The 17,466-nt window shown below is 36.6% G+C and overlaps 1 protein-coding gene across 2 annotated transcripts in view; it reads right to left on the reverse strand.

Annotated features, from left to right (window-relative positions):
* Tafa2 (TAFA chemokine like family member 2) overlaps positions 1 to 14,951 on the reverse strand; it is a 515,424-nt gene extending 500,473 nt beyond the window's left edge. The window contains exon 1 of one of the 2 annotated variants that reach the window (XR_015443412.1): positions 13,391 to 14,951. Coding sequence is in view for 1 of the 2 variants with exons in the window: in XM_087192361.1 (XP_087048487.1) it covers positions 13,391 to 13,515 (125 nt within the window). In the remaining variant the exon portion in view is untranslated. The remainder of the gene's footprint in view (positions 1 to 13,390) is intronic. The other variant, XM_087192361.1, reaches the window with a different exon arrangement.
* Between the last annotated feature and the right edge of the window lie 2,515 nt (positions 14,952 to 17,466).

The raw sequence follows: 17,466 nt of genomic DNA on the forward strand, positions 1-17,466 counted from the left end.
CACTACAGAATACTATTCATTAAAAAACATGAAATCTTGTCATTTGAAACAACATAAAGGAACCTGGAGAACATATGCCAGGTAAAAAATCTAAGCACAGCAGACAAATACTGCATGATCTCACTCATAGGTGCAATCTGAAAAGTTGACCTCAAAGAAATGCAGAGTAAAATACTGGTTACTAAAAGCTTGGAAAGGTAGGAAGGGAGGTAAGATGGAGAGAAGTGGATCAATGGGTACAATGTTACAATTGGGTAAGAGGAATAAGTTGTAGTGTCTATTGCAGAGTAACAATAAATTACCATATATTTCAAAATAACTAGAAGAGGATTTTACCTTATCACAAAGCAATATTTAAGGAGATGTATACACTAATTAACCTTATATGATCATTACACAATTTATACACATAACAAACCCTCATATTGTAGCCCATAAGTATGCACAATTATCATGTCAATCAAAATAATAATACTTGGAACTAAAAAGAATTATCCAAGCTGAATAATGAAGGTTGAAGGGGAAATTGAAAACAAGAGACCAGCAGAGATCTATAAGACAATATCAAAAGCTGTAACATTTGCCCTAAGATTCTCAAAGAAGAAGAGAAAGACCCTGGGCCAGAGAATTGATGGATGGGAGTTAGACAGGTAGAATAATAAGTTCTGATTAGATAGAAGGGCATCTACAGTTAATATTAATATATACTTCAAAATAGCCAAGAGAGGATTTTTAATGTTCTCAACACAAAGAAAGTATAAATGTTTGAAGGTGATAGATATTCTAATTGCCTCAATTTGATCATTTTACAATGTATACATATATTTAATATCACAGTGTATCACATAATAATAAAAATTATACATTAGTTAAAATAAAACATTTTATAAATGGGCCCAGTGGCACAAACCTATAATCCCAGCATTCTTGGAGGCTGAGGCAGGAGGATGGCAAATTCAATCCCAGTCTAGGTAACAGTGACTAAGCCAGACTCTGTCTCAAAAAAATTTTTAAAAGGGCAGGAACTGTAGCTCAGGGCAAAGATCCTGGGTTCAATCACTAGTACTGAAAAAAATAAAATATTTTAAAACAGAATTTCATAGCATAGGGTCAAACAGTCCAAAATGACAATGACCAAGACAGGTTCAAGTGCAGAAAGAAGTATAGAAGCATATGGTCATCATTAATTTAGAGGGCTTTGAGGAATTTAAGTAATCATTAAATTCAACAATCTCATTTGCCAATGCAAAAACTGCTGGTGAAAATGTTTGGTAACTTTTTCAAGGGCTGATAGTTACCTGGTAGCAAGATCAGAACTAGGACTCTTTATGTCTGACCTTTAGTTTGGTAAAAGGCCTTGATAGGAATTTCTTTTTCCTGGATAGAGTTTTTCTTTTTGTTTTTTTTTTTTAAGTTAGGGGGCAGAAATGTGGTTTTGCACCATACATTTTTCTCTCCTCTACAGTCTTACTTCAGTTGCCATTTGCATTCCCCCAGAATTACAATGAGCTTGTTTTTAATAAAACTACTGAAAGGTTGATTTTCTCTTTCCTTTATATAAAAATGCCATCTAGAACAAATGTTCCCTCTGGTCTCCATTTTCTTCCTCAGCTTCCCTCCATCTGGCTCCTTATATAATACTTCTTCCCCATTGTATCCTACAAAATGCTAACTTGGTTACCTTCTCAAACTGCCAGTTATTCCAGTTTTTGTTGTTGTTGTTGTTGTTGTTGTTGTTGTTGTTGTTCAATCCATTCTACCATACCATTTCCCCAGTGGACCTGAAGTAAATTTCACAAAAATGTAAAGTGAAATATTAGCCACCAAACCTTAAATCCACCGAAATACTGGATGTAATTAGCTGCTAGGAAAAGATGGGAGGCAAAGAAAACTGTAGCTCAATCATTCTGGGAATATAACGTGGATTCTACTCCAAAGTAAAATTCACCAATTTGCAGTAAGCTTGATTTTGATTCCATTTATTGATTTTTAAAGTCTTTCTAAATTTATCATTAATCTCATATTGGAATTGAGTTGAGTATGAAGAATTGATATATATTTTTAAATGAATCCCTCAGTAGCCCTAGCTCAATAATCTTAGATATTAATTATACAAATTAAGTGTTTTGAGACAATACAGTGAAAAGCACAGGTGCATTCAATGTAAAGCATGGCTTTAGAATCATTGAAGAGTTCAAAAAATGTTTTATACTTCAAAGAGAGATGTGTATAAGAATGCTAATATAGTGTATAGTTATAATGCAATCCTTAACTAAACACAAAGCAAAAGTATTCCACTTTAAAGTTTTATGATCTAGTAAATTGACTTTTTAGGTTTTATTAAACATAGAGGTTTTCTTAATAAACAAATACAGTCAAAGAGTTTTAATTTTTGGAAATCTTCTATAGCAGTAAGCACATAAAAGCTTTACTTAACCAAGAAGGACTAAAATAAAATCAATAAATATTTGAATGCATATTATCTGTATTAAAAAGCATTTAGAATTAGGACAGCAAATTTTCCAATATCACTGAAGTCAAGAATAATGGTATCACAGTCAATATTGTTAATGAAGTTTTTTTAAGAAAGCAAATCTGGTTCATGATAAATTATGAATGTGGCAATTATGTAGATAAGAATAAATGGATTTAAATTCCCTAATGAATGATGAGTCAAGTTACTGACAGGAGCAATCAAAATGTATTCCATATGTGATTAACAATACTTAAATCTGACATTGACAAATATTATTTAATTTATACAACAGTAAAATCACATGTATATGTCATCTCTTATTCTCCAGATTATAATAAATTGTGGAAAGAATGGAGATTCTGGTTAGTATGCTTATTTTATTTTTGTTCGTGACCCATCCACTAGAATGTGTACATTTTTAAATTCAAGTTAGAGATGAAAGGTGTAAGTTGAAATAAATGCTCCCTACACATAACACAGATGCAATTAGAATAAATAAAAATTATTCAAGATTACTTCCTCACACATTTAAGAAGCATACAAAACATGTACCCCATCAATATGTAACTATTGATTATCTTCCCATTAATGTTATTAAGTATCTATTATGTGCCAGACACTATTCTAAGCACTGGAAATCAATATAAATAAGATATACATGGGTCTACCTCACAGAGCTTACAGTCTAACAGACTGAGTAAAATGAATTCATATCATTACTCAGGTGTAGACAAAGCCATTCTATCTATCTATCTATCTATCTATATCTATCTATCTATATATATATTAGAAACTTCTTAGCACTTAGAACAAAGGAATTAAAATTTAACAGTATGAATATTACAAAGTATATTAATCATATAACTTAGAAAAAACAAATTCTTCACTCCCTTGGAATAATATTGTCTAAATCTAATCTCAATTTATAATTAAAGTATCACCATAAGTAAACATAAAAGTTTCTGCAGTGTTGATAAAACTAATAACAATGTTTTACCCAGTGGACTGAGCTTGTGATGTGAGCACCATGTGATACAGCAGAATAAAGTCACACATCTGAGATACAACAATTTCTGATATTAGGAAAACTGGGGTAAGAAACAAAATGTCACTAATATATGAAGATAAAGATAAACTCCTTTTATCATAAAGTATTATGTCTCCAATAATAAAGAGATAACTTGTGGAAAGTTACTTAAGATTAGCAGAGCAAAAAATCTTTTAAGAATGAGATACTTACTCTAAGGTTGCAAGCCCAATAAATACACAAAGAAACCACCCTCTTTTTTCAAAGTCCATCCTCCCACACACTCATAACACTGGTCAAGTGGAACAAAAGTCTAGACAATGTGACTAAAATTTTGACATCTAAACTTTAAAAGTTAGCAGTTACTATTGAAATGATTTGTAGAGCTCAAATTAACCCTGCATGCTAGAATATATCCATGTATGATATAATGTCGTAGTTATGAAATAAACATATTTCTTCAAACTCTAAGAAGTAAGCCCAACTTGCATTAATATGCCTGGTTTATGTTTTGGAGGACATATGTTCTTTAAATAATGGGAGGCTAGAAACTAAGTAAAACTTTGTGAATTCTGTGCTCAGATCAGAGTCTGAGAAAAGTGCTGAGTCAGTGGCCAGGATTAGGCTGTCTACAAAGTAAAAGTTGAAGGTCTCCTGCCTTTGTGAATGAACAGAATAATATTCATTGGTAAAATACTCTCTCAACCCTCCTGACATGAATCAACAGTATTAGCTTCCTCTCGAAGCTTGTTACAAATGCAGAATCTCAGGCCCTATTCCAGAACCTGTATTTTAGCAAAACTTCCCCCAAGTAATTTGTGTATAAACATAGAAGATTCAGGGGCACTAATCCTAATCTAAGAAAGAAGGTACTGCAGAGCCAATTCCAAATCTTTACCAGGAATTTAAACTTCTACATCCTCAATACGTCTCGTAAAACCACCAATTTCAGAGTTCAATGTCAACTATACGAGTCATCAGAAAAGTAAAACTAAGCTGCTCATCTTTCTCATTCTACTCTTCCAGCTGAACTCTTACTGACAACCAACTTGGCTCCATATCCAAGTGGGGTTGGAGGTAGAGATGACAGAGGAGCCAGGGTACACATACCCCCTACTAGCTGTCCTCACATACCCCTGGCAACAGTGACACACTGATGGTCCTTAACCTGTACACGGCCTGCAGATAGGTCTGTTGACCCATGTAGGATTTCACATTTGAATTCGTTGCCATCACTTATAAATCTAGGAATTTCACATTAAAAAGTCTGCACATCTAAGTTTTCTTCTAAAAATCAGAAAATCTGGCAATGCCATATTCCAGCATGGCAACGTGTTAGAGCCAAGGCTCAGCTGTCCCAATTAGATATTAGCCAGAATCTCCAGCATTCCCTGTGGTTTTCCCAACACTGTGGCTGAGGCTGTCAGTTGTCATTTGTCAACTTCTACTTGGTCTGCTTCACTCGTTCAGATTCTCAGCCTGACTCTTAACAGATGTTTGAATTTGCAACTCCTTCAAGGGGCTTCTGAGCTCATCATGTTTCTGATCAAAAGTCTGAAACCTGTGTAATTCAGGAAAAGGAACCATTGCTTGTATCACCTCAGTTTGATGAAAGACTTTTATATACAATGATATTTTTCTTCACAATTTATTCCAACCCAGATAGTTCAATTATTTTAACTAGTTGTTTTCAGACCTGCTCTTCAAAATTATAAACAAAAATTATTAGCAAGAGCAGCTACTATAAAATACATTGCTGAACCATTTCTTTAGATTCACCTCAAAACTTCAAGTACTACACTGAAAAGAAAAATCCCCTGAGAAAATGTCCTTGTCATTTTTTATCACTGAGATACCCCAAGAATTTAGAGAATGCTTTCTATTTATAGAATGAATGTATTCCCTAAAAATTCATAATCCCCAGTATGATGATATTTAAAAGTGGGGACTTTGGGAAGGTCATGAGAGTGCAGTCCCTATGTATGAGACACTGCCTTTATAAGAAAAATGATTCTCTCTCTCTCCCTCCCTCCCTCCTTCCCTCTCACTCTCTCTCTCTCTTTCTCTCTCACCTTTGATCTTGAACTTCCAGGTTCTAGAACTATGAGAAATAAATGTTTGTGTACATGTCCCCTAGTCAATGGTATTTTTATTTTAACAAACTGACTGATGGTGCCAAATAAATTTTTATTGAATAAATGAATAGATTTTCCTCGAGGATTATAAATTTTGAAAATTCATCCACAGATTTCAAATGAATGTGTTGAATAACCATATAATACATTAAGATTATTTATTTGCTAGCCTAGTTCTACTTGGGTTGATCAAACCAACCCATTTTATTTCACTGACTATGAAAAACAGAACTGGAAGTACCACAAGGACACATAACCTTAACTAGCCTGAAACCCATGGCCTATCACAACCGGTTTTACAACAAAAAAAAAAGTTATAGAGACTAAGCAACATAACTGAACTGAATTATAAGACTTAGTCTGATTCACTTTTGTGTCCCACAGTCTGTTTTCTTTAGACACACTATAATCATCATTACCACCTTCATCATCACCATTTTTTTTTCATCAGCAGCATTTAATCTTATAAAGCTGGAGAACTTTTTCAGACTGCTTATTTACTGAAGTACATCTATGGAATATTTACAGATATTGCTGTAACTATATGCTAGATGCCCCCTTGACTTTAAAAAAAACTAATAATAAGCTCCTTAAGGCAAACATATGTCATTCATACCATACCATGATGCTTAGTAGGGGTGAACACATGGAAAAAAAATATCTTTTCGGTTATCTCGAAAAATTCACTGAAGAAAAGATGTTGCTGAAAAACTGAGGTACATGGAAATAAAGTAATTTTTTTGTAGTCACATGGTTACTTACTGTTAGAGGTACAAAACTATCTCCAGATCTCTTGCCACCACCCCACATTAGTATTATAATAGTCATTTGCTAAACACAAGAGCAAATTAATGAATTTTAACCAGTAACAAGCGAAGGAAGGAGAAAATATATCGTCAAAGTGCAAAATCTAAATTTTGATTCAATTCTGAAAACATATTTATAAAAACACTAACCACTAGTCTGAAAGCCTTTGTGATAATGTAAATGCATGTTTTAGTAGGAAACTACTGTCATATAACATTGCAAGAACTAAACATGGAAAAAAATCAACTTGCTTTAGAATTTTTCCTTGAACTTAATGGTTCCCCAAATGGGACCTCTTTTTTTTTTTTTTGGAGTATGAAACTTGAATGCCCTTTCATTTTCCTTGTTAGCCTTCGGAATGTCTCTCAGAAGTGGATCATCTACATCCTTCCTCCTGTACACCATAAAAGAGAAGAATTAAAGTTACAGCTACTTCACTCAATTCAACTCAATTTTCTGAAGAAAAATGCAAACAAAAGCAAGACCAGATCACTACAACTATGTTTGCTGGCTATTTCTAAGGAGAAATTTTCTGAACACTCCATCACCAACACATTTGAGCATCCCATTCACTATATACACAAGGTTAAGCTAAGAAAAAAATCGTTATAATAACCAGGTTTTTCCTATCCTAAATAAAATAGTATTGCACAGTGCCTCTGTGAATTAGGAATTGGGCACAAGCTAATACAGATTATATACATATAATATACATATACATATATGATATTTTCCTTATATGTTCTGAATTAGCCATTTCTGAATTCCCAACTGATGGGAGCAGTTACACATTCATTCCATTAGTACATAATGCTCTATTATTTCCATAAACCAAGTTTAGAGCTTGCCTGCTCAAAGAATATAATGTAACAAAGTCTCTCTTCTATCACTGAGTTGAAGTTCTGTTTTTTTAGGTTCCTATGACCATGTAACACTTTTTAGCTCCCTGTCTTTGCTTACTTCAATCCATAAAAACAAATAATATGAAGCCAGGAAAAAGCTAAATGGGACAAATTACATACTTTGCTTTCCTCCTCCCCTCCCCTCTTGTATCCCTCCTCCTCCTCTTCTTCCTTCTCCTCTTCCTCCTCTTCCTCCTCCTCCTTCTTCCTCTTCTCCATTTCTGATATTGGGATTTGAACCCAAGCCTTTACACTGAGCCACATCCTCAGGCCATTTTTAAGGGATTTTTTTTTAGACAGGTTTTCACTAACTGACTAAATTGCCCAGGCTGGGCTCAATTTGGGATCCTCCTACCTCAGCCTCCCAAAATGCTGGATTACAGGCATGCAACACCACACCCAGGTATTTTTTTTATATAGATATTTTTCTCATAATAAAACATGCATATTATGGATATTAGAAACTGGAACCATTAGAAGAGAATAAGTATATTTTCTTCCATGAATACTTAAGTATTGAGATCTCTAACAAAGACATTTTATAAAGGAAGAGAAGGAAGGACCCAGTCCCAAATTTAAAAACAAAAAAATATGGAAACATGATGGAATTTTCACAAAGATATAATTTTAAATGATGGGTTTTTATTTTTTCTCCACGAAGAATCTGTCTGTCTCCTCATAGCCCAGGCCATTCTCACTTGAAAATTTATAATTCCAAAGCACACCTTCCCAAAAATCTTCTGTCTAGTGTCTATTATGGATACTTTCATAGGCTTGTTTATAAAGAACTACCTAATCCAACAAAGGCAAAGTTTGTTCTGTATTATTAAGCGCAATAAAAAGCTCCATATGCAACAATAGGAGGCCATAAGCAATTAACACTGCAAATTGGAAGTTTTAGAATCTTTGCATGACCTTTAAAGGGCAACCCAGTTGCCCATTCATGTGTACGCAATTAGATTGTGACTAGTTCAGAGCGGCAAAATTCATAAAAATATGAAAATATTTAGTAAAACAAACCTTGCCTTCATCAAAGGCTACTTTGAACTCTCTAGGCTTCATGTGGGTAGTTAGCTTTACATAGCTCAAGGAGATTAAAGAGCAAAGGAGGTTTATTTCTCTAGTTGTCTCCATTTTGTCAAAGAACTAAATTCAGTCGATTGCCATAATTGCTAGAATGCAACATTATCACATTATTGAATCTCACAGTAAAGCATTTCCAAAATCTTTATAAAAGAAGCAATATGAAGATAAATTTAATTGAAATACTACATTTGTGGTATTGCCAGGGGAAACAAAAATGTACCTTTGCTAACTGGCCATTCAGAAAAAAATTTAAAATAATTGCAGCCACTATGGAATAATTTAGGAGACTGAAGGAACTGATGACAAGGGTTTTATTTAACATAAGCAAATAAACTGATTCATTAGTTATATCCCTACATCACATGGGCCACTGTGAACAAAACAGAATATTCTTTTTAGGGCTGATATACTCACTTTCCGTCTTTTATCCAAGCAGACTGGAAGTCTTTTATTTTCCAAGGCAATAACAATCAGTTAAGTGAGCCAAATTTACATTGATTCCAGGGATTAGCCTATCTATCATACAAGAAGAAATCTAGCATACGCATGTTGTATACACACTGGAAGTAGGTGTGCTTTGGAAATCTAACATAATTTGGCAGTGAAATATCAAATGTTTCAAAAAAAATTTGTGGATGCCATTTGCAAACCATAATAGTATGCTTCAATGTAATGCACGGTTTGTGTTTTGACTATGGAAGAATATATTTAATAAAGGCAACATACAGATATATTGATTGTTTAAAATGTGTTGAAATTCCCAGTTGTGGTATCAATAAACATGTTCCAAAATGTCTCTACATACAGCAGAAAATTGATGTTTTTTGCATTTGTAGCCTAGCAAATAAAAGTATCTTCACAAGAAAAAAATGAAGAAACTTATATAATAAGTAGCTCAACTTATATAATAGTAGATAAATGAAGAAATAAATTGAAGAAATGAAGAAATAAATGGAATAAATGAAGACTAAATGAAGAAACTTATATAATAAGTAGCTCATTACTTATATAATAGTAGCTCAAACAATAAAACTCAATTATAAAGAACCTTGTTAAATTATGGATACAACTGTGCTGCAGGGTAATGATATACAATAGTAAAAAACTATGTATCTAAAAATGTAGAGTTTTTATAGTTTTTCTTGCCTTTTTAACATAAAATCAGTATTTTACATGAGCGTGATTAAAAAGTTATGTGTGTATATACATATGTAGAGATTGTACAAATAGACACTACAGAGAACTGATTTTAAGTACTACGTGTGTGTGTGTGTGTGTGTGTGTGTAGAGTTGTACAGGTAGATACTACATAGAACTGATTTTTAAATACTTTTTTTTACATTGTCATAAGTCTAAAATTTCTGTAAGGATAAAAAGACAAAACTTTAATTTTATTTCATTAATAAGGACACTGAATCACTACACTGAATGAATAGAATCAGATATTCTGGAATTTACCAAATAAGTCAGTGACCAATGACAACAAAAAAACAGAAATTTAACTTCTAGGTCTCCATTTCCTAAGTCTACCTGTCTATCACTCATTTCAAACTGTGTTCCAAACCTAAAGTAAAGCTGCTCTTTAAAAATACTCATGGTAAGTTATTGTAAAATTATTCCTTTTCTTTCAATGGAATAATTAAATAGTTCTACATTTCTCCAACTAGTTCAAAATAATCAAAGAATTTTCAAACAAAATGGCAAATTCATCATGCTTTATGCCATTACAAAACCAATGATTCAAAAGAAAGATATAGCAAATGAAGTACTGTGCATGTGTGTGGGCCAGATATGAGGTTGATTCAGCTGGCTTGGCCTTCATATCTGGCAGCAATCTGTATTAATGCATTTCTTCTCATTGTTTTGATGGAGCCCTACTAATAACAGATTGATGAATTGCATTTGTAAATGTCAGGCATAGATCAAAGGGGACTATGTTGGATGCTTATTCCATTTCAATTTATGATTTTTCACCAAGAAAACAAAACTGCATTGCACAGTAAAGTTCCTTATTTTTGCTTGAATTTTCAATGAGCAAAACAGCTGCAGAATAATGTGACTTAATGAGGCATCCCTAATAAAATATTAGAGAATTAAAAGCAGGGGCACTGAACTGTTTGCACTCTAGTTCTTTCATCTTTTCAAGTATACTGGAAATAACTGATGACACTTTGGAATATTCCTCATTTGAGACATGCATTAGAAAGCTCATCAGTAAATGTTACCTAGTGTCCAGTTACAGCTGAACTTGAGTACAATCTGACAATACTGTTTTTTAGGAGCCATGATAAGAAATACCTTAAAAATGCTGGAGAGACCCACCTCACCCTTTTTCTATAGGATAATCCATAAAACGCAATTAGTGCTACATCAACCTGAGAATGTCCTTTGCACATTTAAATACAAAAATAAATTTTAAGATGGTCATCAAAGCACTTTGTGAACCATATTGGATTCATGATTATTAGAATTTTCTGATGGGGCATAAAATAACTTTTCTAAAATTTTCTATCATCCCCAAAGTTTCATCATTTTATAAATTTTTAAAAAGGAAAAGTGGCCATGTCTAAAAACAGATTTCCTTTTAACAGCCATGTCATCACATTTTATAACTTGGTGGTTAGTAAATACTATAATGCAGTCTCTAAGTAATATATTTTCATTCTGACACAGATCCATGAGCAAGCTAAAGAATCTTCATTCTTCAATTTGTCATTGTTAAAATAGTTAATATTTTTCTGATTCAGAATCACACATACTCAGAAACCTTAGATCCCCCTCTAGCATAACTTGTAGAATTACATAGATGTTTCCTTTAATGTCAAGGTTTTTAGGTTCTTCTTTAAGAGACATATATCTTGGCATTATATATTAATATGGTTTTAAGCATCCTAAACTACTACATTTTAAAGGCCAGAAAAGATTCAAGATTTTCATCTCAAAATAATGCCTCCTTTGAATAAAAAACACTAAAACTGTATTTGTATTTTCCTCTTAGAAGATTCCCTGTCTAAGTATTCAGTTGTCAGTAAGACTGCTCTCAACGTTTTATATCCATAATTAATATAACTTAATTGTTTCAATTAAAAATTAGGAAAATGAAAATAAAATCAGCTTCAGTGTGGTTATTGATTGCCATTGAGTGGTTAGTGATGGCTTTAAAAATTAGGGTTCTAAAAAGGTCAAGATCCAATTGACTCAGGATGATATCCAGAGCAGAATAAAGTAGGAAAAGAGAATTAAATTAAAGATGCCTGATATTCTCTTTTAAAATAGGTACTAATAAAAAATTTAAAAGGAAAAATATTAAAGATGTTAGGTGTCAATTCCAAAACTGTAAATGATTTACCAATCTGAAAGTACATGTGCACACAGAAAAGCTGGAGTAAATACAGATAACCCTAATACTCTGGTCCCTTTTTAAGTCCTAGAAGTGTTTTTAATCTCCTTTGCTAGTTATTTTGCTTTATCACTTTAATTGGATATCTTAAATTAATGCCTCATTTTTCTTAGCTTATACTGCCTAATTGAACAGTTTTAAAGTGTCAACTGATAACAATCTATATGTGGACATCTAAAACAATCTAAAACAGTTGAGAAGACAGGAACTAGATATTAACCACCCAGTCAATAGTCATTGAAATTCATCCTAGCCTGAGTGAATAACTGAATGCTTTGGGGATACTTTTCAGAGAAGTCTGTAGGGGCCTTGCCGGTTTTCGTGGGGTTTTTTTTTTTAACACATGAACAACTTGATAAAATTCAAGAAGAGATTTCACACTCACAAAAACAAAAAGGATTTTATTTCCCTCTCTTATGGCCACAAGACAAACCGCAGCACAAGGTGAGGAGAAGCTGTAGTAACTACCCCTTTGATTCCAGACGCTTCAGGCAATTGTTTAACACTGGGTCAGGAAGTGGAACCCTGAATAGGCAAGTATCGCATCCTGTCTACCCCAAGAGCTCTTCCAGAGTCCGTGATTCGCCCTTCTCAGGCAGAGACTGGATAGCTCAACCTGCAGTTCTAGGAGGAAGGGGAAGACGACTGTTCAACTTTCCTTTCAAGAGCAGTTTCTGGAAATACCACGTTCCCCAGTGACAAGTGAAGATCAGTAGCCTAAAGAAAACACCTCGTGGTAGACGCCTAGCCTTTTAGAATAGAAAAGGGAAGAGAGAAAAGCAGCTGGACAGGAAAACAGAGCATTAATAGAAAGATTTATGAAATATCTAATCAGAAAAAATGAAAAAGCATTAGTTTCCCTGAAGCTGTTCTCTTCTTCTGAACGCTGTTCATAAAAGGATCTTTTTTTAAAGGGCGCTTGTTAGCCTTTCCAAAAGCCCTATTCATTAATAAAGCGTCTGTTCCTAAATCTAAGTAAACCTTTAAATAGATGAGGCTCTGGAACTTACAGCATGATTCTTTATGAAAATACAGTTGTTAGAGGTGGAGAAATCAATAGCTTCCCTGAAACGCCCACCCTCTGCAGTCAGGCCTGAGAATTAACTAATCAGAAGTGGACAGAAAGTAGGGATTTCTGATAGGCGACCTGACACATTCCACTGATCTCTGATCCTCCCGTGAACGCGACCCCCAACTCCTAAGTAGGAGTTCAAAATGGTTACCAGCCAGGTTTGTTCTGGGTGACGGATCGAATTAAACCCCATTCAGTCCTCCACCGGGTCGCGGCTGTGTGCGGAGCAATGAAGCAGAAAAGAGAGGGAAGCCACGGCTCCCGAGTCTCCTTTGGCACCCTGGTCCCCTCTCGAGTCCCTCCACTCCGCCCTACCCGGCCCGCCTGCCAGAGCCTCTGCCCCATCCCTTGCCCCCTCCATCTCCCCGTAGTCGGAGCCCCCGAGAAAGGGGAGGAGAGACCTGTGCCCAGGGGGCTTCGTGCCCGCGGTCCCCGAGTGGCGCCGCGGTCCCCCAGAACCCCGGCGTCCGGAAGCGCGATCGCACCTGCCTACCTGCAGCCGGGCTTCCCGGTGGCAGCAACACCTAGCGAGGTCCCTGCAGCTTCCGCGGGCCGACGCCAGCCTTATCGCTCTCGCATCGCTTCCAAGATGCCAATCCGCCGTCACCATCCAGGGGCATAGGGAACCGGAGTCTGGCGGTGTGTGCTCGTGGAGGGCGTGAGTGTGGCCCTGAGCGTGCGTGTGTGTGTGTGTGTGCGCGCGCGCGTGTGTGTATGTATGTGTGTCTGTGTGTTTCCTCCTCCGATGGGAAAGAGGGTTCAGGAATCGCTTCACATCCAAACTGGAACCTCCCTAAAGCCAGTAGACGGTCTCTACCCGTGCCGGGTCTCTTCCCTCTTCTTTTCCCCACAATGTCAAAGTAATCAAAAGATCTCTTTGCGGAGGAGAAAGCCGGGGTCCCGCAGCCCTTGGCAGCGCTCGCGGCAGCCTGCGTCCTCGCCGGATGCGCTCCGCTCTCAGACTGCGAAAATCGAGGCGGGCTCGCAGCAATTACCGCCCTTATTCCATTTCTGATTTGTTTGCTTTTAACCCCGAGTGAAGACTTTTCCTCTCGCCTGGCGTCGTCTCCCGTTCACACACGCGCGCGCTCACACATCCTCGCTTCCTCTCGACCGCCCTCCTCCTCACTCCCCGGGGAGAGGCAATTGGACCGAAGGATTCACCTTCAGGGCAGCGGCCTCGCCTCTCACTTCCCGAGTTCCCCAGCTCGCGCAGGTCGCGGATCTCCAATGTGAAGTTCCTGGGGGTGCTCGGGGCCAGAAAGGAGAGGAGGCTTCGGGCTCATCCAGGGCCCCCCACAAGATCCCGCGTTCCTCGGGTTCGGTGCCCCTGGTCCGCGGTTCGTAGGCAGGTCCCGCTGCTGCCTTCTAGGAGACTTTGCGCCAACAACGCGAGTCCACTTAGCAACAACTCCTGGCCAGCTGCAGCACCTCTGTCTGGCCTCCAAGTGCCGCAGGCAGAGCCCCACGCAGCCCACCTGCCGCCCCGCTGGGCATCCTGTGCTGGAAGGAAGGGAAACCCTCTGCTGCACCCTCACCACTGAGTAGAGGCGAGTCCCAACATCGAATACAAGCGAGCAGGTGTCCCTTGTGTCCTTTCTACAAAGGAGGGAGGGGAGAAAGAAGGGAATGGGGCTCCTAGAAACAAATGCCGATCACCAGAGGAAAAAGAAGTAAACCAAAAGCAGTCAAAGCCTGTCGCGGCGTCACCACTCCCAAGGCGATGTATTGTCCAAATACACTAGGGGTGATCTTTAGAAAGTCGCCGTAAAGGGTAACCCCCCTGTTCGACTCGAGACCCTTGTTCCACCCAGGCTAGGTGTCCAGGGAGTACGAAGCGACTGGCCCCTGTGCAGAGAGAAGCAGGGAGAGAATAGGTGCCGACACTCCAGGCGGAGTTGCAGCAAGATGGGCTGGCTGGACCCGGCGGCGTTGCCTCCCTCGGTCTCTCTCTCTCTCTCTCTCTCTCTCTCTCTCTCTCTCTCTCTCTCTCTCTCTCTCTCTCTCTCTCTCTCTCTCTCTCTCTCTCTCTCTCTCTCTCCAACCGCCAGTTTCCTGAGAGCAAACAGCGGTCCTGCAGAAGAAACAGAGAGATAGTAAAAAAAGCGAGAGAACGCGGCACTCGGTGTAAATGCTGGACTATGTCTCCCTCTAGAGGGCAAACGTGATTCGACTTAGGACTCCTATTTCTTCACCAAAAAAGCAAAAAGTATCTGGTTTCAGGAATTGCGCAGTGTTTTACAAATTGCAACTTCTGATGGATTGAGAGGATTTGCCCTGTAACCCTACGTAAGAAGATTCCTTGTTAAAGGAACTTAGTGGTGTTTACAGAAATTTAATACCGCGACTCTGAAAGATCATGTCCTTACAGGTTTGGACAAATTGAATGTTGGTTTAAACAGTGCTCTTCTGAGCTCAAATGAAAGGTCTTAGGCTTACTTTGATCACATTTGGTGATTAGAATATTATGGAAATGGAAAAGTCTGAAACAAAGGAGAATGCTAACCTAAGAAATATTATAAGACCTTTACAACACGGGATAATTTAAGGACTTTTTTAAAAAACAATATTCGTTCCTCTTTTCAATTATAATTGTCAAGATAGCTAAATTTCTTCCAGCTCTGAAGTTTTCTGTATGTATGGCTCTGGAACCATCAACAAACTAAGTATCACATGCTTGCTCCACTAGCTATAAAATGGAATTACCGTATTTACAAAAAGTTTGGAATATATGTTTCTTTTATGTGCTTAGTAATTAACCATATTTTCTATCTAAAAGATGTAAAGTAATTAAATTAGATGGGGTGGGGGATTGCAAATTTTGTAAGATTTGTCACTTCAATCTAGGTCCCATCTGTAACCTTAGTATCTATATTTTGTAAACTTACTATTTGAATTGAGAGTTTACTTCCAAAATGTTTCTTATATTTAAATGTATAAAATGTATATTAAAATTATAATTAAATATCATTCCACCCACTCTGAATTTTCTGAGCCATTCTATTTTAACTTGATAAACCTGAACTTAGTATAATTTTAAATAAAGTTGTTTTTAAAAACCTGAGACTTATTGAAGCCATTTAGAATAAGCAGCCCAAACTAAATAATGTAAGGTTTACTATTTTAATTAGTTGCTCTGTAAGAGATATGATTTAGTCTAAAATACACAATCATTTGTTCTCAAAGTACCCTCAAATGGTCTCCTTTGAAAGATTCATGTTACGTGATTAAAGACTTCTATTTCATTACACTTACATAGGAATTTATGTCCCCAGGAAACAAAGTTTACATTTTAAATACCGGGCACTTTTTCATTGCAAATCATACAGGTTTTTTTTTTTATCTGCTCTCTTAAGCAGTGGCCTAGAATTCTTGTAGGAATGACACTAGAAAACTGGACTCTGCATTGGAAGGAGAAGCCATTTACAAAATCACTATAGAATATCATCCTTTATTTTTTCCCACAAGAAATACATGGCATACATTATTATTTTTCTAGCTTCTAATTCTTTGTGGTTGCAATAAAACCTCTAAATTTATCAAATTGTTGAAACTTTATTTCTACCATTAAAATGTGGAACATTTTATCCTTATGTTCCTAATTAAATTCACTCTGTTTTTAGAAAATACGAAAAAGTACAAGGAACAAAGGTATAATTACAAAGTATAACAGAATTTCTTATCCAAAAACATATGCCACTGAAATATGTAATACCTTTGTACTTTTTGTAAATCTTCAGATAATAATCCCAAATAATTTTTAGAACAAGAAATTATTTCTAGTACCCCCTAGACTTTGGAAACAAAATCATTTGCATTTACTCTAAGAGAAAGAAAATGGCAAATACTCCCCTAGTTGGATAAAAATTTTGAGTTGATATTCTTAATATCTGTTTACTTAAACTGCCTGCCTCCTCCAGTTTCAGTAGTAAAAAAGGTCTTTATATCCTGAATTTAACTAGATTATAACTACATGATAGCTCTCTCAGTTTCGAGAACCTACTAAAATATCCCTGTGATCAACTTCAAGGTTTCTTTTATCTATCTTTAAAAAAAACTATTAAAGCATAATTGGCATGCAATGAATTGATATACCTAAAGCATACAATTTGATGAGTGTACATAACCATGAAACCATCACTACAAAAGTTTCTTCATGTTCTTTCTAATCACATCTTCTTCCACTCCAGTTCTCAGCATTTAGTAATCTAGTGTCTGTTGACTACACATTAGTTTGTATGAGGGTTAAGCTTAATTTTCAGTTTAATTGGCATGGGAGCTTTCTAGGGGATTAGCAAAGCATACTCCTGGGTATATGTAGATGGGTCATGGAAGTGTGACCTTAGGACTTTACATCTGGTCTTTAGCAGCTTCCCCTCGGGCACTCCTCCTGTGCTCCAGTCCCAGGCCACCTTGAGGTGAAGTTTTCCTCTGTCATATCCTCCCGCAGTGATGCTCCTGACTTGGAGCCAGTTGGCTGTGGATTAAACCTCTGAAATCATGAGCCAAATTAAATTTCTTCTCCTTCTGGCTGTGGATGTCAGGGATTTTGTCCTAGCAA

The sequence above is a fragment of the Heterocephalus glaber genome, unplaced genomic scaffold (genome assembly GCF_053883595.1).
Source record: "Heterocephalus glaber isolate CG9 unplaced genomic scaffold, H.glaber_assembly_v1.0 deba00001569, whole genome shotgun sequence".
NCBI lineage: Eukaryota > Metazoa > Chordata > Mammalia > Rodentia > Bathyergidae > Heterocephalus > Heterocephalus glaber.